Raw genomic sequence first — 22,708 nt, 5'->3', positions numbered from 1 at the left:
ACTTTACTGACAAAGTTTGTTATACTATAATGCTTCGGCGGCGAATACATGTAGTTTGAAAGACATAATATAGATTCTTCAGCAAATTCACTTATACTGGATTTTTATAACAATGTTCTCACGAGACCAAATACCACCAATTGACAATCTTGTAAGCAAATCCTGCTGAACCTTCTACTGTAAACGTCGATGGTAACATTCCACGAAGGTCATCTATTGACATCTTTGAGTCACTGAATTTAAATATTTTTCTTAAAGCAATCGTCATTTATCTAACCATGCAATAGCTTTGAAGTTTTCATTCGAATATACATCTGCTTCATTAAATGTAAAACCTGACTTCTTTGCAGAGATGACTTTAAAATCTATTGAGTTTGTTTCAAAATTATATGCTATGGTAACTTCTGAAGGTAATGGATCGTCCTTCCGCAGTCAGTTGTTCTCTCACTACCGTTTGAAGCTTTGTGTTAAAAACTTTCATGTCATCTCCTGTGTCTAGGTTCACATACACAGCAATAGGAAACTATCTTGCTTCTTTGTCTCATCATTATATCTCAAAACATTAAAGTTCTTCAATAAATATTGTCCTTCCTGCTGGAATACTTCTAACTTGTCTTATTTCAATAGCTTTCTCACCTCCTACATACTCTACCCAGTGTCTTGGATATTCATAAGTATACTGACTTTCTTGAATTTTGGTTGGTTTTCATCATAACGTGTTCATAGTATATCTTTATACTCTTGTCAGTTAGACTCGGTGCTATGTTCTGAATATTTCTGACTTGCCTTTTAATGGAGATAAAATGAAGCATTTAATACATGACGTAGATGAAGACATGAATGAAACTACAGACAAAACTTAACTCTTCTCTCATTCTTCCTTTCAGCAAAGATTATGAATTCTGTTCAAATGGTGTGTATTTCTATTGTGGACAGATGGGTTCAGGTAAGACATTTAACCTCATTCGTCATATACTCATAAACAGAACGTTTAGGAAATGACTCATATTATGACAAATCATTATATTCAGCAACTTCAGACTCTATGGACTCAACAGCGAAAACATTATGTCAAAAGTTCAAGCCTCTGTCGTTAAAGTTCCAGACAGTGAACTCATTGAATTCTTCAACGTTACATTCGACGTAAGAGGAAATATTATGCCATCGTTGAATTTATACAGTCAGGAATGCAAAAGACTTCAGAAGAGATGGAAAGAATTATTGACAAACACCACTTACGTCAATACTCAGAGAGTTTACGATATGAAACGACTTACAAACTACATTCTGTCAAAACTTCAAAATACCCCTTCAAAAAGTATCCTTCAAATACTCTGCTCGTTGCGACGACTTCGCCGGAAAAGGTTTAGTGTCAAAGCCTGACTCACCATTAGCTAACATCATTACTAAAGTCAGACATTACCATTAACTGTAGCAATACTTATGCAAACATGGCGTTTTCTTGCTTTAAACATAAAACGTCTCATAACTGACTTCGTTATCTTTCAAGGTTTCTCACGTTATGACATTGAACTCATTTGGAAACAGTCAGGTATAACATTACCTTTTTGAAGAAATTTGGAAGCATATAAGTCTCTCATCTCTCCTCGTTCATACTGAGATTCATATCATGACTAATACCATTAAAGTCAAAAAATATTCCATGGGAACGACCAACATTGTTTTAAAGTTTAACCTTCAATTGACTGATGGTAAACAAATTCCATGCATCTCTGTCGCCATTTCTGTTTAATATATTTTGCTGTCATTCATATCATCCACTTCCCCATCCGTTAACTTTGTGAGGATATGCGTTAGAATAGCTGTTCTTAAAATGAAGGCTTTTCACCTTTTAGCGCATAAACTCTATAACTTTCTGCATACTTTATGTTTGAACCTCCTGAGCCATCATTGACATAAATTTTTATAGGCTTCCACCCTTTGTTCATGTTCCTGCTTCTTCCCTTAGCTCTTTTGTTCAGTAGTTCTACATCTTTATACACAGCTCCTGTCTCAGTGAATTCAACAATATTTTTCATTCGTTAGCTTTACATTCAAACCCTTGTCGAGTATATTGTTCATTTCATACATATAAAAGGTTTTTATATTCTATATGAAATGAGAAGCAAATCCATCTTAGCTGGTGCCGTTAATGTTCCAATTGAACCAACATCAAATGTTGACTCACGAACGACAAACAATATTGTCATAAAGAACTATAGTTCAGAGTGTTTGAAAGAAAAAGAACCAGAACTGAAATCCGTGAATTTAAACTCAGCTTCAAACGCTAACGCTACATCAGATGTTAGTTAGAGTATCCACCACTGGACCAAATTCTTTCAAGAGAAGCCAACGACAACCCTTACACAAATGTTCAAACAAATCCTTCAGATAACGTAGACCATTACCTTCTTCAGTTATACCAAACAATTTTACTCACAAGACGATAAGAAGCTTTTGACAAATCTTATAAGCAAGAACCAAATAATTCTAACAAAGGAGGACCTTGAAAATGTTATATCACGAAATACAGGGAAACAATGTGTCATTGACTATCTCGACCCTGAAATCGAATGCTGTGGTCAAACGCCACCTATTCATGAAAATAGGTAACATCCGCATCATTGAAATACCAGGAACTACAGGAGTTGAGTTTAAGTATAAATATTCGAACGAGTATACAAAACTTTCAACAGAATATAAGCTTTGTTTGAAATATGTTTTAGTAAATTAAAGCAATTTGTAATATCTATCCAAAACTTCTCAACAGTATCGAACTCATCTCATAATGCAACCTAATCTTATTGACTTGGTGCAGTTTTCACTAACAACAATATAGCGCTTTGCGCTCGGCTTTGACGCCTTTTTCTTGTTTCTCTTGACTGACATAACTAACTCATTTGTTTCATCAAACAGGCAATAACCAAAGTTCATGACCTAATACATAACATTCATACTTTATATTTTTAGCTCTGAGTCTCTTGTAAGCTGTTGCATTTAATATTTTCTAAAAAGTCAACTTCAACAGTCATTCGCACTGGTGCCTTCAGTTCTACAGGCTCTCCTTGAAAGTCAACAAGTCTGAATTGCATGTCTTTCAAATTATGAGGACTAATGCGAACCCATTTACCTAAATGAGTTACTATACAGGAACGTTTGGAATGAACATTGAATTGACTGCATAACAGAAGGATTTATATTCTACTGAACCTTTACTATTAACTCCTGAAATACCTGTGACATTAGCTATTTTGACTCAACGTATAAACAATTACCATAACATACGTATGGAACAGATTTCATCTCAATCGTTTTGTCAACACTTTTCAAAGGACATGTCATATGGTATGCCTCTTAGAAGCAATTGAACTCTATGACTCATTCGTGTTATCTTAAACTCCTTCGCATAACTGAACTTCAAAACTCCTGCCAATAAGTTTTACATTCATTAAGTTTCTTCGTTCTCTCAATTGTTTATTTGTAGTCATTTATTGAGCGCATTTAACACTCCAGCTAATGTTTTCCATCTTATATCTACATTATTGTGAAATCTTATTTCGCTGCTTCTTTCCATCTATTTCAAGCTCCAGTGAACATCTGTTTCATCTGTTTATAACGAATGAACGATAGTATTGAAGTCAACAACTCTGAAAGCAAGCGCTTCATTCTGAAGACCTTAAGTTGTTTGTAGCTTTACTGTCCCGATTCGTTTGGGTCTGTACTTTGCAAATAGAACAAACATTTTATTCTCATTAAAAATATGAGTATTGCTGCATATGCGTATGAAGCTGACAGAGCTAAACGTTTATATTATTGGTCAATACTCTCTTCACACTTACTGACAAATATATTGTTATTTCTGATGGAAAATACCGAGAAATACATAACATGGAAGGACTATGAAAAGTTTGACCCTATTTTAACTCCATGCACTATGCCATTCATTGTAAATGGTGAAGTGTGTCATGAAGAACGACACAACTGTTTATAGGTCTGTATATGAAGCGTTAGAATATATGTTGAATTATAATCCCGAAAGATTTGACCCAAGCCACTACGTCATGTTACAATTGCCTTTTATTAAAGGATGGTGAAATCGTAAGAGTTCGAATTCAACGGTTTACACAAGCTGTTCAAACAGTTTACAAAACATTTTAGCGAATATCTTTAATTCAGAAACTACAGAAATAAAATTACCAATATATAACAGATGCTAAAGAAATTAAATCAAAAACGACAAACATTATTTACGTCACTTAATGATTTAATGACTTATATCATTAATATTCCTGCACCAACTACAGCATTTGATCCAAACTCGACTGTTTGCAGTGTACCTTTTTCATAAAGTCGCAAACGGACTCTTTGAGTCCTGAAGGTCTTTCAGACCGAAGCGACCAGGGCGAAGCCCATGACAGTTCATTAATTGTTTTAAGGGATTCAACAGTTAATGAATCATTAAAGCGTCATTAATGAAAATCATTGATTTTATATTCATTCACGAATTACATATAATTCATTCAATTAATGTTTCATATGCTTCTAAAGAAGGTGAGCCCCAAAAAACTATCGATAAAGCGGTGTATGATAATAAAAGCATCAACGACGAAATTGAATTTTGTTAACTTTTGACGGTGATAGTTTCGTTAATGACATAACATCGGGGAAAACAATTTTAACGAAAGAATATTTAAAATCTCATGTTAGTGAGTTCGTTGAAATTGAAAAAGAAGGTGGAATTAAGTTCGATCCACTGAATTTCATTTTCAGCTTAGCGAATGCGGGTGTTAGTTTCGCTGAATGGACAACTATACAGAGTGAAATAAATGCAATATGGACGTTTTTTGGGTCTCAAAAGCGGGAATGGTGAGCTTGTAAATGCCTGCAAGAACATTAGGTGAAACAGGAAATTTTGTAGATGGTTTTAAAAGACTTGTTTCAAATGTTTAACAAACACAAAGAAATTATTTAGAATTATACCATACATAACGGAGGATTTTCGTAACAAGGGCTAGCAACAAACCTCCGGTTATGGCTGCGTTGATGATGGTTAGAGATATAAAACCACGTAACGACGGGAACGAAGAACATGAACAACAGAGCCCAACGGGCTCAGAGTCACATAGTGGCGAGGATACTGGTCGGGTTATTCAAGACATTAAAAACGTGTATCCTGATAAGTTATTGATTTTATTTAGAGGAGTTAATGATTCAATTTTCAAAACATTCTATAACCCTCTGATGAAGAGGAATAAATTAACAGATTATATATTCGTCATATATGCAGAATTAATGAAGAGAATAAATGAAAAAAGGAATTGGTGATATCATTAATGTTTCAGCGATGTAATGATTGAAAAGAAATTTGACTCATTATTTACAAAACCGAAAACAGAATATAGTCTTTATGACGTAATTAACGAATTAATGAAAAAGATTAAATGATAATAAGAGTTCTGGCGGAGAGAGTTGAATTAGAAGTGAATGATGTTAATGAGAAAATTAGCCGAAAAAGCAGATAAAAAACCACGTTCATTATATAACTTCAGACGAACAGATTATAACGGACTACCATGGATTATTTAACACGAAGTGATGAAGCGAAGACAAAAAATGTTAATGAAAGAACATATAAATACATTCGTGCTAAAGGTTATGACAATAAGCCTGTACTGTACAGTATGACACAGGTAAAGCACCAGAAGCATTTAGTTATAACGATGAAAGTTTATATGCCTCTTACTTTCCGTCCTGTTAATGGTGTATTTAGTTTGAACCAAGATTTATGATTCATTACTCTCATTTATAAAAAATAAATACAAAGTTTAGCTTATAAAAGTATTTTCTGTGGAAAGAAGACCTACATAGACTTACTCACTAACGATTTAAATGAAGTTGCATTTCACTGCAGAATGAAAGGCGTGAAGCAAGATGTTATTGCTTTAACCGCTAATGAAATGTTTCCTGAAGCTATACAATGCTATTACAATGAAGATAAGAACATTCACATACCTGTTGGAACATATGACAAAGACTCTGAGTTCAGTTTAATGAAACTTTACAAAGCACTTTATGATGGTCAAGAGATTGCATTCGACTTATGTAAGTCATGTCAACCTTGCTTTGCTGAAAAGTTCAACTTTTCAATAACGACTAAAACAAGCTTTATTCGTAAGTTGAAGTTCTGAGGTCATTTATTTTTGTCAGCAATGAGGTCATGAATGAGGTCATTTATTTTTGTCAGCAATGAGGTCATTCGTGATAAAAATAAAGCTAGCGTAGATTTTACAATACTGCGATGGTAGAGTTTAAGAGTTGTGCTTCAATGTAGAGACAGTCCTTCCCATCTGGAGGCAAGAACACTGGACATTTATGGTCATGAGTGGAGAACATGTCTATCCAAAACTCACGATTGAAGCCAGTTAATTTATAGTATTTAGGGTTAGGAAGTGGTGAAGTTCTTGTATGACCAATGAACTCATTTTCAACGCCTTTGGCTATATTAGAGTAAAGTATTGCTTGCTTTCTATCCCAAATGCCAGGTGTTACAATCTTTGAAAATTCATTTTTCCTCGGAAGCATTGCATCATAATTGAAAACATTCTTAAAATCATCACTTGGTTCGGAGATTTGAAATCTTATACGTAATGGATTTTCTTTCTTTTTAGCGACTTCATTGAATGGTGAGAATACAATGAATTGACAGTCATGTGTTCCATCTTCATTTTCATTAAATTCATAATGAAAGTCTATAAGTTGTGGCTGACTACCTTCTTCTTCAGTTGTGCAAGAAACTCACGTAAAGGCTGTAAAGTTTGTACTTCAATGTTGAACTTTTTCTCGAACATCTCATTAAATGAAATCATACATTGCAACAATGTTGTATCGTCTTTAAAGTATTTGTATATGTGAATGTTTTGGGCGCTTAAAGACTGTTCGTCATTTTCTATCTCGACTTGAAGTATAAAGTCAACCTTTCTGAAAGCACGTGTTATATACATAGATGTTATGCCAATGTACTTCTCTTCATTTATGTTCACAATCCAGTCTGTTGGAAACTTAAACGTTACTCTGTTCCCCTTTATTTTGACGTCAGGGTTTTCACTACTGAACGCAACAGATAAAGGTATTTGTCTATACATTTAGTTTGGATAAAAATAAACCATTTACTCTTTCTTTGCTTCAGCTTCCTTTGCTTTTTGTTCTTCCTTTGCTTTTGCTTCTTCTCTAGCTTTTTTCGCCAGCAAACGTGGGTTCTTCTGTCTTCCAGCAGCTAATGCAGCTAGTTGTTTTTCACTAAGTTTTCTCTTTGGTCTCTCTGGCTTTTGTTCTTGTTTTTGTTCCTTCAGTTCGGATAAAATTTGCTCGCGAATTTCTTTCTTCAATGCTTCAACATCTATGACCCCTTGGGTCTTGTCCATATGACTTGTCTGAGTCATTTGACTGTAGATAAAAAACTAACTTAAAACTTTAACCGATGTAAAATGAGCTTGTCAAAATCAGAGCGAGAGTCTATTATATTAAATGACGCAAGAGGAATACAACATCCTTTCTATTACGTAAGTCAGAGTAAAGATGGTAAAATATACGTAAGAAAAAGAAAGGTACCATTAGCGAATGCAGAGAGCGACAACATTAAGGTGCATGGCAAGGGTGAAGTCCACGAAGCCCATATAAAACCTTCTGTTCAAACTGAGCCACCAAAAGAACAAGAAGAAAAGAAGCCAGATGTACTTTCAATAACGAACCAAGAGCTTATTGCAAAGTTCGTGAATTTCATTGAAAAACAAACCGAGTCAAAGAACCCTGACCCGCCAGTGAAAGAAGTTGAGACAAAAGAGAATGTACAGTTCATTGAAAATGTCAAGAAACAACTTCCACCACGAATGCCAAGAAGAAGAGTGAGAATAATGAAGTAAATAGATATTTTTATCTGAAGTAAATACATGCAGAACGAACAGTTAAACGAATTTACTCCAGCAGAGCATATTCATCAGATTCGCTCATATTTCGATATCATAGACAATGCAGTTCAAATTGGTGACACTAATAGAAAATATTCTGACGCAAAGATTCCATCACAACCTGGAACTGCTAAAGATAACACATGGGTAACATTCAATCTCTCACCTCCTGGTGAAAATATGTTGGACCTTTACAATACATTCATTACGTATAAAATGGAAGGTCAATTTATTGTAGATAAAGAAATTGGTTCAGGTTCCAATAAAACAAACCCACCAGGATTTTGGATTGGTTTCGATGACGCTTTCTATGCAGTTGCTGGATATCAAATCCTTGCAAATGGTCGTATCGTATATTCTCAAGACAACGCAAGAGAAGAAGCATATATAACTTCAAACTCACAAACTACCGAACAAATAAAGAAAGTAGATGTTTTTCAAAGACTCGACATGAAGATGTATGGAGTCATTCGGGAACATGCAGAACAGGACAAATTGTTAGTGGTCCAATTACAGCAGGAAAATCATTTGATTTTAAGCTTCGTTTAAGAATTCCTGTTAGAAGATTCCTTCCATTAGAAGCTATTCGATTTATTCCAGCTTTTGCAGGAAACATTCAGCTTAAAGTAAAGTTCAGTAGCGACGCCTTACAATGCACATCTATATCTGTAAATGATATCATTGCTTTCAATCCAACTCTTAAAGTTGCATTTGCTTCAGATTCAAATCCACCGACAAATAAATTTGTTCCATGGAATGAACCATTCACTATGATAACGAAGGCAGTAGAAGCTAGTGGAACAGTTACTATTACAACTGTAAACCAGCAACTATTTCGAACAAAGATGGATTTTAATGAATGTTTCATTCATCCAAAGTCATTCTCTTTAGACCCTAACATTTATACAGAACTTGTAGAACATTATACAAACGAGGCTTTATGTTTTCCTGTTAAAGTTATGGATTGGATTCCTATGGACGGTTCATTCTCAAAGAATACAGATAGTTCAAGTGCAACATTTACAGCAGCTTATACGCCTATTAATGTTAAAAGTATTTGGGCACTATTTAGAAAGAAAGACAACTATTATGTTAATTTTGAGAACCCTAAGTTTAAATATCTTCAGCTTTCCATGGGAGCTTATGGAAATATGCCTGCAGAACCTGAAAAATCATATGGACCTGTATTTTATGAAATGGTTGCGAACGCTTGCAATACAAACAATGATATGATAGGATTTAATGAAGATGTTATGAGGTCATTGGTGGATGATGGTAGTGTGGAACATAAATGGGATAGCTATGACAACACACATTTCTTATGTGGTTTTCCAACAGAAGTGGACTTTTGCTTCCAGCAAGGTCAAACATCTACTGCTCCAATAACATACAAATTGTCTGTTAAAGGACCTATTGAACTAGCAACTGAAAACGTACCAAAGCCACTTATTGGATTTATGAGGGATTGTTGCTTTGCAATACAAGTAAGACAGTCAGGCATACCAATAATAAGACTTGACGACTATAACTTAGCACGGACGACAGTGAGGAATAAAGGATGAACGTTTATTTTTAAAGCTTATAAATGAGTTCTTCATCAAGCTCTCGTGAACCTTCACCATCTATGAAACAAACTTTACCAAACGATTATGGAGCACCTATTGAATATTTCTTACGAGCTGCACAATGGCAAAGAGCAGTCTCACCAAGGTTAGGTGTTCCACCAGCTCCTGTCAAAAATAGCATTTGGTCAAGTCCTTATATAAATATGGTCTCCCACTAGGTTTGCTAGCTACAGCAGGAGCAGTATGATGTTGAAAAGAAATAAAGCAAATGTTATAAATAATACTGAAGTAGCTGAATTTGAACAAACTCCAACGCCTCGTCAAAACCAACGCCTTCACAACAACACCTTCAATGACTCCTGAACCTATGAAAGTACAAACTCCTGTTCAAAAGTCAACTCCTAAACCGACTCCAACATTTAAACCAGAACCTACTCCTCAAATAAATCGTAAAACTCCTGCGTTTCCTTACTGAAAAAATAACGTTATTTTTATTTTATTTGAACATTTTTATTTAGAGTAAAATGACGACTAAAGTCACTGAAGCAATGAAACAAAATTTTTGGTAGAATACATTAAATCAGGAGCGGTTCCAGAAGGTTTTTACGTTCATACTATGAAGGATGGTAGAGTTCAGTTTAGAAAGATAAAGCAACCATTAGATAGAGAAGGAATTTTGAGAAAGATTAAACTTCATGAGGACAACATTGCTGAACTTAGAAGAAGTTAGAAGAGTTGGAGAAAGGAAGAGAGTTATAAAGCAATGAATTCATGAGGTGAAAAAAGAGGTGAAAAAAGAGGTGAGATTTCACCACTTCACCTAAATTTATTTTTGGCTATGTTTTCATACGTGTGAGGGTGGTGATATCATTATTTTAAGTTTATTTTTATATTTTATTTACTGAAAATTTTTATTTGGATGTAAATGACGAAAACTATTGAGATAACAAACTACAACGGTCATGAGTTCAAGAATTTGTTCTTCGTTCCTCGTGAAAATACATTCTATCAGATACGAGGGAGAAAGGGTAAAGTTAGTTTGAGCGTTTATGAAGGAATGAAGAATGGAAAGTTTATACAAGCATACGATACAAACGGTAAGCGTGTTTCATTAGCTTTGTCAAAACTTACTAACATTTATTTTGACAGTGACTTTGACTCTGACGATTGGAGCGACAGCAGCGATACTGAAGAATATGAACTATTGTGTGAAGCACAGCAATGGGAAGAGTTGCAATACTTTTGTAAGTGAGAACGTTTATTTTTTTACAGTAGTGAGGTGAAGTGGTTGGCAGCTTTATAAATATTTAAGGTTAAGTTGGTGTTTGTGTTTGTGTTGTAAAATATACGTTAACGGTTTTGTAAAGTGTCAAATTCACAAGTATTGCGTATGGAGGAACGCAGTGCCTCCGTACACGAGACTTGTATACTAACTAACATATTCTAAAGAACTCATGTCATTAAATACCATTTGGAATGTATCTCCCGGATGAAATGTTGCATTTGTTCCACTTTTATAATGTAATGTTAGTTCAATAGAATTATCCAAGAAAAATTCAAAAGTATCTGGTTGAAGACCTCTAACAAATTCAAATGGAGTTGCTGGTTCACCATTTATAATTTCTGTTGTAAATGTCATTGTATCTGGTTTCGAAAATTTCTTTGTTAGTTCTGCATCCACATAAGTTTTGTCTGCTTTCTTATCTAACATTGCTGGTAGTTCATATGCTTCAAAGTTTCTGGCATGATCTTCAATATTCCTGCAACTCTTATCTAAATTTTTTAGTGTATCTTTTACGCTTGTACTTGGATTCTCTAAAGGTGCACTTGAACCAAGGTCAAAGTTCAGTATTATGTCATCAGCTCTAACAGTAGTGAAGGATTCATGTGTATGGTTTTTGTCTGCTTTACTGTCTAATGTAGCTTGAAGTTCATTTATATCGGAGATGCTGTGTTTATGAGATTTCAAAACTTTGTTCATTGCTTCGAGTTCAACTTTGTCAGCTTTACTTTTAATAGCATCTTCAAACGTTATTTTTGACTTAACTCTCAAAGTAAATCTTGGTTCAACTAATACACCGTTAACATTGAAAGTAGAGGCATAAATTTCACCGGTATAACCAAATGCTTCTGGTGCTTTAGCTACATCATACTGTACAGTACAGCTTATGTCATAACCTTTAGCACGAATGTATTTATATCTTCTTTCATTAACATTTTTTGTCTTCGCTTCATCACTTCGTGTTAAATATCCATGGTAGTCCGTTATAATCTGTTCGTCTGAAGTTATATAATGAACGTGGTTCTTGTCCGCTTTACTATTTAATGTAGCTTGAAGTTCATTTATATCGGAGATATTGTGTTTATGTTCTTTATCTGCTTTTTCGGCTAATTTCTCTTCTATCTCATTTATTTCAAGTTCATGCCTACCACCACCTCCCGAAGAAGTATTTTTCTTCAGCTCTTGAAGAACGTCCACTTCGCCATCTTTGGTGTCAATAATGAGACTTTGAGTTAAAACCTTTCCTGTCTTAATGGATGTTTGTAAAACTTCTTCTTCACCGTGTTCGGGGTCATGGTCGTCATCATATCTTGTGAAATCAGAGATGTTGTCATACATTAAGCATATCTGTCTCAAAAGTTCTGCTATTTGAAACTGGAACGAAAGATATACAGAACTTTCATCATCTCCTAAAGTCAAGTCTGCTTTCTTAAGTATTTCTTGAATGTATGCAATGAGAACAGAGTACCTTGGAAAATATTCGAACAATATTTCATTAGCTGTTGGTTTTGGTGGTTCTTCTGGAGTTTCTGTTGTTTCAGTTCCTTCTGTAGGTTCTGTTGGAGTTTCTGCATCTCTTGACTTCAATGCTCTTGCTCTCAAAGACCTAAATGTTAGAGCACCAGGTTTTACAAAGGACTTTATAAATGCTTTAATAGTTCCTGGTAAGTTATTGTTAGCATTAAGTAAGTTCCTTATGCTTCCATCATGTACGTCCATAGCACTATGTAAAAAATCTATACTTTTCTTGTAGTCAGCAATAGACTGACTGTGATTTTTTAAAGATTTGTCAATACCTTTAAGCCAATCTTCATGCATGTCTGATACTGAGCCAAGAATATCATTTGCTTCCTTTAGTGTATTTTGTGCTTCTCGTAAAGTATCCAATCCGTACGTGCATTGTTTGCTATACGTCTTACAGTATCTATTTGACTCCTTGTTTCTTGCATCCAAACAGATAAAGTTTTAATAGTATCAGAACCATTTGAAATGAAGTTCAAAGCATTTTTAACGTCATCTAAAGCTTCTTCACCAAGTACTGCCCATATCTTTCCGATTTGGTATTGAAGAACTCCATATGAAGCAGCTGTTAAACCAGTATTTATAAGGTCCCATATCCATGATTTAGCAGTTTTTCCATCCTTTCCATCCTTTCCATCCAAACCGTTTTCGCCTTGAGGTCCTTGTATTCCTTGTATTCCTTGTGGTCCTTGTATTCCTTGTGGTCCGGTGTCACCCTTCTCTCCTTTCAGTTCATCTTTATGTTCGTTATAATATTCTAATGTCATAAGGTGTACATCATTACTGCTACCAGCAACGCCGAGAATTTGTTTCTCATTCATGACTAAATTCTTTAGGCATTTAATGTTGTCGTCAAATCGAAAGCTTTTTAACAATTCAATGAGAACATTCAGTACTTTCACTATTGAGGCATCTACTGTAGAATTTATATATTGCACCGTTCCATCATTTATGATGGGAACCTTGCTTGTTGTAATAAATGGGTCATAAGTGTTAAAAGTATCGAAATCAATGACTTTTTTAGTTTTTCCATCGTCAATGACTAAATCATTGCCTTCAATGGTTAAAGTTGAGTTTTCGTTTACTAGTTCATGTGCTCTTCTTGCTTCATTTGTTTCATACGCATATGCAGCAATAGTCATATTTTAATGAGAATAAAATGTTGTTCTATTTGCAAAGTACAGACCCAAACGAATACGGGACAGTAAAGCTACAAACAAACTTAGGTCTTCAGAATGAAGCGCTTGCTTTCAGAGTTGTTGACTTTAATACTATTGCTTCATTCGTTATAACTGACGAAACAGATTTCATAGAGATTGAAATAGATGACAAAAGAAGTTTTATAACATTTCCTAACAGAGCAGAGTATAGAATAGATAAAATTGCTGGAGTCATAGATACTCTCATAAATGAAGAAACTATTGACAACATAGATGTCGAACTCTCTTCTGAGGGAACATTGAAGTTCAGTAGCAAGAAAGAGTTCAAGATAACACGAATGAGTCATAGAGTTCAACTTCTTTTAGGAGCATACCATATGACATTTCCTTTGAAAAGTGTTGACAAAACGATTGAGATGAAATCTGTTCCATACGTATGTTATGGTAATTGTTTATACATTGAGTCTAAAATAGCTAATGTCACAGGCATTTCAGGAGTTAATAGTAAAGGTTCAGTAGAATATAAATCCTTCTGTTATGCAGTCAATTCAATGTTCATTCCAAACGTTCCTGTCATAGCAACTCATTTAGGTAAATGGGTTCGCATTAGTCCTCATAATTTGAAAGACATGCAATTCAGACTTGTTGACTTTCAAGGAGAGCCTGTAGAACTGAAGGCACCAGTGCGAATGACTGTTGAAGTTGACTTTTTAGAAAATATTAAATGCAACAGCTTACAAGAGAACTCAGAGCTAAAAATATAAAGTATGAATGTTATGTATTAGGTCATGAACTTTGGTTGTTGCTGTTTGATGAAACAAATGAGTTAGTTATGTCAGTCAAGAGAACAGAAAAATATTGTGTTAGTGAAAACTGCACCAAGTCAATAAGATTAGGTTTGCATTATGAAGATGAGTTCGATACTGTTGAAGAAGTTTTGGATAGATATTACAAATTGCTTTAATTTACTAAAACATATTTCAAACAAAGTTTATATTCTGTTGAAAGTTTTGTATACTCGTTCGAATATTTATACTTAAACTCAACTCCTGTAGTTCCTGGTGTTTCAATGATGCGGATGTTACCTATTTTCATGAATAGTGGAGTTTGACCACAGCATTCGATTTCAGGGTCGAGATAGTCAATGACACATTGTTTCCCTGTTATTCGTGAGATAACATTTTCAAGGTCCTCCTTTGTTAGAATTATTTGGTTCTTGCTTATAAGATTTGTCAAAAGCTTCTTATCGTCTTTGAGTAAAATTGTTTGGTATAACTGAAGAAGGTAATGGTCTACGTTATCTGAAGGATTTGTTTGAACATTTGTGTAAGGGTTGTCGTTGGCTTCTCTTGAAAGAATTTGGTCCAGTGGTGGATACTCTAACTTAACATCTGATGTAGCGTTAGCGTTTGAAGCTGAGTTTAAATTCACGGATTTCAGTTCTGGTTCTTTTTCTTTCAAACACTCTGAACTATAGTTCTTTATGACAATATTGTTTGTCGTTCGTGAGTCAACATTTGATGTTGGTTCAATTGGAACATTAACGGCACCAGCTAAGATGGATTTGCTTCTCATTTCATATAGAATAAAAACCTTTTATATGTATGAAATGAACAATATACTCGACAAGGGTTTGAATGTAAAGCTAACGAATGAAAATATTGTTGAATTCACTGAGACAGGTGCTGTGTATAAAGATGTAGAACTACTGAACAAAAGAGCTAAGGGAAGAAGCAGGAACATGAACAAAGGGTGGAAGCCTATAAAAATTTATGTCAATGATGGCTCAGGAGGTTCAAACATAAAGTATGCAGAAAGTTATAGAGTTTATGCTCTCAAGGGAGAGAAGCCTTCATTTAAGAACAGCTATTCTAACGCATATCCTCAAAAGCTAACGGATGGGGAAGTGGATGATATGAATGACAGCAAAAATATTAACAGAAATGGCGACAGAGATGCATGGAATTTGTTTACCATCAGTCAATTGAAGGTTAAACTTTAAAACAATGTTGGTCGTTCCCATGGAATATTTTTGACTTTAATGGTATTAGTCATGATATGAATCTCAAGGTATGAACGAGGAGAGATGAGAGACTTATATGCTTCCCAAATTTCTTCAAAAGGTAATGTTATACCTGACTGTTTCCAAATGAGTTCAAATGTCATAACGTGAGAAACCTTGAAAGATAACGAAGTCAGTTATGAGACGTTTTATGTTTAAAGCAAGGAAACGCCATGTTTGCATAAGTATTGCTACAGTTAAATGGTAATGTCTGACTTTAGTTATGATGTTAGCTAATGGTGAGTCAGGCTTTGACACTAAACCTTTTCCGGCGAAGTCGTCGCAAACGAGCAGAGTGTTTGAAGGATACTTTTTGAAGGGGTATTTTGAAAGTTTTGACAGAATGTAGTTTGTAAGTCGTTTCATATCGTAAACTCCTGAGTACTGACGTAAGTGGTGTTTGTCAATAATTCTTTCCATCTCCTCAGAAGTCTTTTGCATTCCTGACTGTATAAATTCAACGATGGCATAATATTTCCTCTTACGTCGAATGTAACGTTGAAGAAATTCAATGAGTTCGCTATCTGGAACTTTAACGACAGAGGCTTGAACTTTACTCATGAATGTTTTCGCTGTTGAATCCATAGAGTCTGAAGTTGCTGATATAATGATTTGGTCATAGTAAGAGTCGTTTCCTAAACGCTCTGTTATGAGTATATGACGAATGAGGTTAAATGTCTTACCTGAACCCATCTTTCCACAATAGAAATAAACACCATTTGAACAGAACTCATAGTCCTTACTGAAAGGAAGAATGAGAGAAGAGTTAAGTTTGTCTGTAGTTTCATTCATGTCTTCATCTACGTCATGTATTAAATGCTTCATTTTATCTCCATTAAAAATGCAAGTCAGAAATATTCAGAACATAGCACCGAGTCTAACTGACAAGAGTATAAAGATATACTATGAACACGTTATGATGAAACCTACCAAAATTCAAGAAAGTCAGTATACTTATGAATATCCAAGACACTGGGTAGAGTATGTAGGAGGTGAGAAAGCTATTGAAATCAGACAGGTTCGAAGTATTCCAGCAGGAAGAACAATATTATTGAAGAACTTTAATGTTTTGAGATATAATGATGAAACAAAGAAGCAAGATAGTTTCCCTGTTGCTGTGTATGTGAACTTAGATACAGGAGATGACATGAAAGTTTTTAACACAAAGCTTCAAACGGTAGTGAGAGAACAACTGACTGCGGAAGGACATCCATTGCCTTCAGAAGTTACCATAGCATATAATTTTGAAACAAACTCAATAGATTTTAAAGTCATCTCTGCAAAGAAGTCAGGTTTTACATTTAATGAAGCAGATGTATATTCGAATGAAAACTTCAAAGCTATTGCATGGTTAGATAATGACGATTGCTTTAAGAAAATATTTAAATTCAGTGACTCAAAGATGCCAATAGATGACCTTCGTGGAATGTTACCATCGACGTTTACAGTTGAAGGTTCAGCAGGATTGCTTACAAGATTGTCAATTGGTGGTATTTGGTCTCGTGAGAACATTGTTATAAAATCCAGTATAAGTGAATTTGCTGAAGAATCTATATTATGTCTTTCAAACTACATGTATTCGCCGCCGAAGCATTATAGTATAACAAACTTTGTCAGTAAGTTTAACATAAGACTTGTCGAACCTTCTTCAATGAAAGATGTTGTGCTACCTAAAGATGGAAAGGATGGACTCATTATTGAGATGATTTTAATTGCATATTAAATGAGCTTGTTCTTGAAGGTCATTCATGATGAAATAACTGTTGTAGAAGATGTTAGCAATTGTTCAGACATTTTATTGAGAATAGATGAGATAAGAAAGAAGTTAGATAGACCGCAAAGCGGTGAGGGCGAAGCCCGTGAGAACGTTTATGTTTCATTGACTTTCTCCAGTAACGAGAACTTTTATGAGATAATATTGAAGAGAGATGATTTTAATATGGTGTAAATGGTAGCTTGGGCAGCTTTAGGCGCAATGGGAACAAAAGCATTAGCATTTGGAGCAAAAGCACTTGGAGCTTATGACGCAGTAAATAAAATGAGTGGAGGTAGGGTTTCGAAGACATTAGATGCAAATAAAGGGAAGATTGGAGGCTGGGTTGCAAAGAAGTTAAGATTAAATAAAATAGGGCTCATAAATAAAGCATCCAATTTGGTTGCGACTGAGTCAGAAAATGCTTTAGGAAAGGACGATGAGTTTGCAAAACACGCAAAAGACTTTAATGACCAGATGAAAGGTGAAACAATGCATTTAAATAGAGTCGATGGAACTAAAGAAAATGTTTCTTCTCCACCAGCGGTTTATCCATACGGGCCTTATGGAATGTATGGAAACCCTTATGAACGACCATTTGACCCATTGACTGGTGGAAGTAATTGGTATCATTATGGACGAAGAAGAAAGACAGTCAAGTTGGAGACAGACGTGAAGAAAGCAACTAAAAAGAAACCAAGGAAGAGAGTTATAAAGCAATGAATTCAAGTGGGTGAAAAAAGAGGTGAGATCTCACCACTTCACCTAAATTTATTTTTGTGCTATGTTTTCATACGTGTGAGGGTGGTGAGATCATTTATTTTTAAGTTTATTTTTAAGTTTATTTTTATATAAATGACGAAAACTATTGAGATAACAAACTACAACGGTCATGAGTTCAAGAATTTGTTCTTCGTTCCTCGTGAAAATACATTCTATCAGATACGAGGGAGAAAGGGTAAAGTTAGTTTGAGCGTTTATGAAGGAATGAAGAATGGAAAGTTTATACAAGCATACGATACAAACGGTAAGCGTGTTTCATTAGCTTTGTCAAAACTTACAGGTATAAACTATGACAGTGATTTTGACCTATATGAAGAAGAAAGTGAGTCAGAAGATTATGAGCTGTTATATGAAGCACAGCAATGGGAGGAGTTGCAATACTTTTGTAAGTGAGAACGTTTATTTTTACATTAGTGAAGTCGTTTGTGAAAACATTAGTGAATTCGTTAGTGAAGTGGTTGGTGGCTTTGTAAATATTTAATGTTAAGTTAGTGTTGTCGTTTGTGTTGTAAAAATATATGTTACTGGTTTTGTAAAGTGTCAAATTCACATAACAAGTGTAAGGAGGCGCGCAGTGCCTCAGTACACATGATATGTATACTAACTAAATTTAATGGATAAAAAGAATTATATGAATCTTTTGCAATAAATATAGCAGCTTCTGTAGGATCTGTAAATTTTAATTTGCTATATCTTTCCTTGAGAATTGGAATTGGGGGATTTTCAGGTATTTCCATTCTATATTTCAATTTTTTACGGGAATTCAATTCATTTTGAATTAAATCCAGCATATCAGCTCCATCTCCTTTTTCTTCATCAACAATAGCTTGGATGGATACTGATATAGTTTGATTCTCTTCCACTATTGTCGGTTCGCTTTCCGACATGAGATAAAATTGAAGGTTTAACGTACTTTTGATACTCTGAGTTAAAAAAAGATTTTCTTAACATAATTTGATTTATTGGTCCTTAAAAAATTCTGATTCAAAATTGAATTGAATCGAACGAGTTTTCCTTTTGAGTCATTTCAAATATTCATGAGAAAGAAAAAAATTCTAGCAATTTCAAATATTTTTGATTTGATTGAATTCAAAAGTGTCACAAATATTCAATGAGAAAGAGAAAAGAGATCGAATATGTTGTTTCTGAGCGAATAGTCAAGCAATATTTCGTTAAGTACAAAGATCAGCATCCGGAAAAAAATAAATGGGTATATCAAAATGAGATTCCGCAAGAAATATTTGAAAAATATCTAGAAACGAAGAAAACAGAAAATATTGATGAAATGTTACGCTGTACTCGAATTGTTCATGTTGTTGATCAAGATAAAAAAGAATTTTATCTTGAATTTTCAAAAAAAATCAAATTCATCACATATTAAACAAGAATCTAGATGAAGAACATCAAAAGGCTTATATAGATTATCTTGAAAGTTTACTCAAACTTGAAATAAAAAATAAAAATTAAATTAAATTAACCCTCGTTAGGATATCGTTGCAAATAAAGATCTGTTTCTCAGAAAGATCCTGATTTTCTGATAAATATTCTGTTGTAACTTCTACAAGGTTTAAGATATGAAAAACATTTTTGAATATTTCATCGCTATCAAATCTGCGGAAACATCTGGAATATAATTTCAAATATTTGTGAAGATTTGAATTCTCAATTGCATAATTAATTAAAAATTCATGTGAATTTAAAAAATCGGTAGATGAAATTTGCATGGGTATAAGAGGAAGTACACAATAATACCCCTGAACTACATACTCTGTAAATGAATAGTGAGGAGAAAGACTTCGCAGAATTTCAAGTGTTTTTATGAATTCTAAAGCCATCTCAGATGTTATATCGACTGCTTTATAAAATAAAACTATAAATTTGAGAAGATAAACAAAATCTTCGTTATTTATAATTGAATTCACGTCATTAAAAAAGTTGAAATAATTTGATATTAGTATATCCGAACATGGAAGAGCAGTTGCATATCCTGGGTAATATTTTAATAATTTTGTAAAGAAATTTGCAATTGCATAAGTTGAATATTGATTTTCGTACTCAATAATACTAGAAAAAATTTCTTTCTTGAGTAAAACTGCGTTTTGGAAGAATTCAACGTCAAGAATATTGTTTTTAATCAAAGCAATAAATGTATCGATGATATAGAGAGAATTGTCACTGCTGCTTATGAAACGTAATATCTCATCATATTGATCGGAAAATGTTGATAAATAAAGGTATTGTATGTTATCTAAAGCTTTAAAATGAATTAATTTTAATGAAAAAATGAAAAAAATCTGGTTAATATAATGCGATAAATATTCGAATAAATTTTCCAGTAGTATCAAATCTATTTGAAAGATATTCGAAGAAGTGATATTTTGAATTGTGAATTTTAATATTGTTTCATTTTGTGTAGATTGCTCGATAATGAAATGTATCAAAAGATTCATTGAATATGAGTCAATGGAAAAGCTTAAATCCTTAGGGATATCCAAAATAAATCTTAATAAAGAAGATTCGTCTTGAAAATTAGCTTCCGAAAGTTCTATTTCAGTCGGAGCTGGAAGATTCCGATCATTTATGAATCTCGAAACGACAGAAAATTTGTATTGTTTATATTTCATTATTCGAAATGATAAACTTCAAAATCTAAAATTTATTTTTTTACAATATATTTCATCCTATTGTCAAGGCTAAATTTTTCACCGGAAGTGTATCAAAAATTGATAAGATTTACGGTGATCTAATTATGACAATTCAATGCATCTCGTGATATAACGCAGATATAAACACAACTGATATTGCATAACTAATAATTGAGTCAAATAACTAAATTATGTGTTATATTTTACACATATTTCTTCAATTTTGTAATAAATGGATGTTTAACACTAATTTTTTAAGGACTTCGACTTTAGCATCACATAAATATGTTATTTTCTATATTAAAACGTAATTTTGGTGGTCTTAGAATAGAAAAATATGCAATATTCGTGGAGATAATGAGGGTTCTTAAACATGTTCTTAAAAATAAATAAAATAATACAAATCTTTATTCAATCTTTTGATATTGTTGGTCCTCTCTTTGTGAAAATACTTAACTTCAAAGAGTATTATGTTTTACCTAGTGAGGACCTTAAGTTTGCAAAAACATAGTTAGTATACAAGTCATGTGTACGGAGGCACTGCGCGCCTCCTTACCCAATACTTGTGAATTTGACACTTTACAAAACCGTTAACATATATTTTACAACACAAACGACAACACTAACTTAACATTAAATATTTACAAAGCCGCCAACCACTTCACTTCACTAACGTTTTCACAAACGACTTCACTACTGTAAAAATAAACGTTCTCACTTACAAAAGTATTGCAGCGCTTCCCATTGCTGTGCTTCACATAACAGCTCATAATCTTCTGACTCACTTTCTTCTTCATATAGGTCAAAATCACTGTCAAAATAAATGTTAGTAAGTTTTGACAAAGCTAATGAAACACGCTTACCGTTTGTATCGTATGCTTGTATAAACTTTCCATTATGTTTGTAGTCATAAACGCTCAAACTAACTTTACCCTTTCTCCCTCGTATCTGATAGAATGTATTTTCACGAGGAACGAAGAACAAATTCTTGAACTCATGACCGTTGTAGTTTGTTATCTCAATAGTTTTCGTCATTTACATCCAAATAAAATAAAAAATAAAATAAAAAATAAAATAAAAATAAATGATATCACCACTCCCACACGTATGAAAACATAGCGCAAAAATAAATTTAGGTGAAGCGGTGAGATCTCACCTCTTTTTTCACCTCTTTTTTCACCCTGTTGAATTCATTGTTTTATAACTCACTTCCTTTCTCCAACTCTTCTAACTTCTTCCTAAGTTCAGCAATGTTGTCCTCATGAAGTTTAATCTTTCTCAAAATTCCTTCTTTATCTAATGGTTGCTTTATCTTTCTAAACTGAACTCTACCATCCTTCATAGTATGAATGTAAAAACCTTCTGGAATAGTTCCTGATTTAATGTATTCTACCAAAAACTTTTGTTTCATTGCTTCAGTGACTTTATTTGTCATTTCAATCAAATAAAAATTTTAATATTAAATAAAAATAACGTTATTTTTTTCAGTAAGGAAACGCAGGAGTTTTACGATTTATTTGAGGAGTAGGTTCTGGTTTAAATGTTGGAGTCGGTTTAGGAGTTGACTTTTGAACAGGAGTTTGTACTTCCATAGGTTCAGGAGTCATTGAAGGTTTTGCTTGTGAAGGCGTTGGAGTTTGTTTAACTTCAGCTACTTCAGTATTATTTACAACATTTGCTTTATTTCTTTTCAACATCATTACTGCTCCTGCTGTAGCTAGCAAACCTAGTGGGAGACCATATTTTATATAAGGACTTGACCAAATGCTATTTTTGGCAGGAGCTGGTGGAACACCTAACCTTGGTGAAACTGCTCTTTGCCATTGTGCAGCTCGTAAGAAATATTCAATAGGTGCTCCATAATCGTTTGGTAAAGTTTGTTTCATAGATGGTGAAGGTTCACGAGAGCTTGATGAAGAACTCATTTATAAGCTTTAAAAATAAACGTTCATCCTTTATTCCTCACTGTCGTC

At 33.8% G+C, this 22,708-nt stretch overlaps 12 protein-coding genes and 1 pseudogene across 13 annotated transcripts, besides 4 other annotated features; 6 read left to right on the top strand and 7 right to left on the bottom strand.

Moving 5' to 3' along the window:
* Positions 1 to 704: 704 nt before the first annotated feature.
* Positions 705 to 10,964: a mobile genetic element.
* Positions 6,286 to 6,777, bottom strand: TVAGG3_0842650 (uncharacterized protein; the record flags this gene model as incomplete). Its single annotated transcript, XM_051248911.1, has 1 exon — positions 6,286 to 6,777. A coding segment is annotated over one exon (492 nt), but the record flags the coding sequence as incomplete, so codon positions are not given.
* TVAGG3_0842640 (uncharacterized protein) lies at positions 7,167 to 7,439 on the bottom strand (the record flags this gene model as incomplete). Its single annotated transcript, XM_051248910.1, has 1 exon — positions 7,167 to 7,439. One exon carries the CDS (start codon positions 7,437 to 7,439, stop codon positions 7,167 to 7,169), a length of 273 nt encoding a protein of 90 aa, XP_051084385.1.
* On the top strand, positions 7,485 to 7,919 carry TVAGG3_0842630 (uncharacterized protein; the record flags this gene model as incomplete). Its single annotated transcript, XM_051248909.1, has 1 exon — positions 7,485 to 7,919. One exon carries the CDS (start codon positions 7,485 to 7,487, stop codon positions 7,917 to 7,919), a length of 435 nt encoding a protein of 144 aa, XP_051084384.1.
* Positions 8,735 to 9,357, top strand: TVAGG3_0842620 (uncharacterized protein; the record flags this gene model as incomplete). The annotated part of the gene is made up of 1 exon (XM_051248908.1): positions 8,735 to 9,357. A coding segment is annotated over one exon (623 nt), but the record flags the coding sequence as incomplete, so codon positions are not given.
* A 129-nt stretch (positions 10,965 to 11,093) lies between the features above and the next one.
* Positions 11,094 to 18,696: a mobile genetic element.
* Positions 12,699 to 13,474, bottom strand: TVAGG3_0842600 (organellar and viral DNA polymerase type B; the record flags this gene model as incomplete). Its single annotated transcript, XM_051248907.1, has 1 exon — positions 12,699 to 13,474. A coding segment is annotated over one exon (776 nt), but the record flags the coding sequence as incomplete, so codon positions are not given.
* Positions 13,492 to 14,193, top strand: TVAGG3_0842590 (uncharacterized protein; the record flags this gene model as incomplete). The annotated part of the gene is made up of 1 exon (XM_051248906.1): positions 13,492 to 14,193. A coding segment is annotated over one exon (702 nt), but the record flags the coding sequence as incomplete, so codon positions are not given.
* TVAGG3_0842580 (uncharacterized protein) lies at positions 14,453 to 15,067 on the bottom strand (the record flags this gene model as incomplete). Its single annotated transcript, XM_051248905.1, has 1 exon — positions 14,453 to 15,067. The coding sequence occupies one exon, from the start codon at positions 15,065 to 15,067 to the stop codon at positions 14,453 to 14,455; it is 615 nt and encodes a 204-aa protein (XP_051084380.1).
* TVAGG3_0842570 (uncharacterized protein) lies at positions 15,093 to 15,494 on the top strand (the record flags this gene model as incomplete). Its single annotated transcript, XM_051248904.1, has 1 exon — positions 15,093 to 15,494. The coding sequence occupies one exon, from the start codon at positions 15,093 to 15,095 to the stop codon at positions 15,492 to 15,494; it is 402 nt and encodes a 133-aa protein (XP_051084379.1).
* On the bottom strand, positions 15,491 to 16,346 carry TVAGG3_0842560 (annotated as a pseudogene). The gene has a single exon. A coding segment is annotated over exon 1 (856 nt).
* On the top strand, positions 16,828 to 17,277 carry TVAGG3_0842550 (uncharacterized protein; the record flags this gene model as incomplete). Its single annotated transcript, XM_051248903.1, has 1 exon — positions 16,828 to 17,277. A coding segment is annotated over one exon (450 nt), but the record flags the coding sequence as incomplete, so codon positions are not given.
* On the top strand, positions 17,530 to 17,879 carry TVAGG3_0842540 (protein of unknown function, DUF4107 family; the record flags this gene model as incomplete). The annotated part of the gene is made up of 1 exon (XM_051248902.1): positions 17,530 to 17,879. A coding segment is annotated over one exon (350 nt), but the record flags the coding sequence as incomplete, so codon positions are not given.
* Positions 18,697 to 19,167: a mobile genetic element.
* Positions 19,168 to 21,244: 2,077 nt separating this feature from the next.
* Positions 21,245 to 22,708: part of a mobile genetic element that runs on past the window's edge.
* On the bottom strand, positions 21,934 to 22,170 carry TVAGG3_0842510 (uncharacterized protein; the record flags this gene model as incomplete). The annotated part of the gene is made up of 1 exon (XM_051248901.1): positions 21,934 to 22,170. One exon carries the CDS (start codon positions 22,168 to 22,170, stop codon positions 21,934 to 21,936), a length of 237 nt encoding a protein of 78 aa, XP_051084376.1.
* On the bottom strand, positions 22,220 to 22,432 carry TVAGG3_0842500 (kinase C-related family; the record flags this gene model as incomplete). Its single annotated transcript, XM_051248900.1, has 1 exon — positions 22,220 to 22,432. The coding sequence occupies one exon, from the start codon at positions 22,430 to 22,432 to the stop codon at positions 22,220 to 22,222; it is 213 nt and encodes a 70-aa protein (XP_051084375.1).

This window comes from Trichomonas vaginalis, chromosome VI (genome assembly GCF_026262505.1).
Source record: "Trichomonas vaginalis G3 chromosome VI, whole genome shotgun sequence".
Lineage (NCBI taxonomy): Eukaryota > Parabasalia > Trichomonadida > Trichomonadidae > Trichomonas > Trichomonas vaginalis.
Note: the sequence above shows the minus strand (reverse complement) of the source record. Positions and strands in the feature narration are given on the sequence as shown.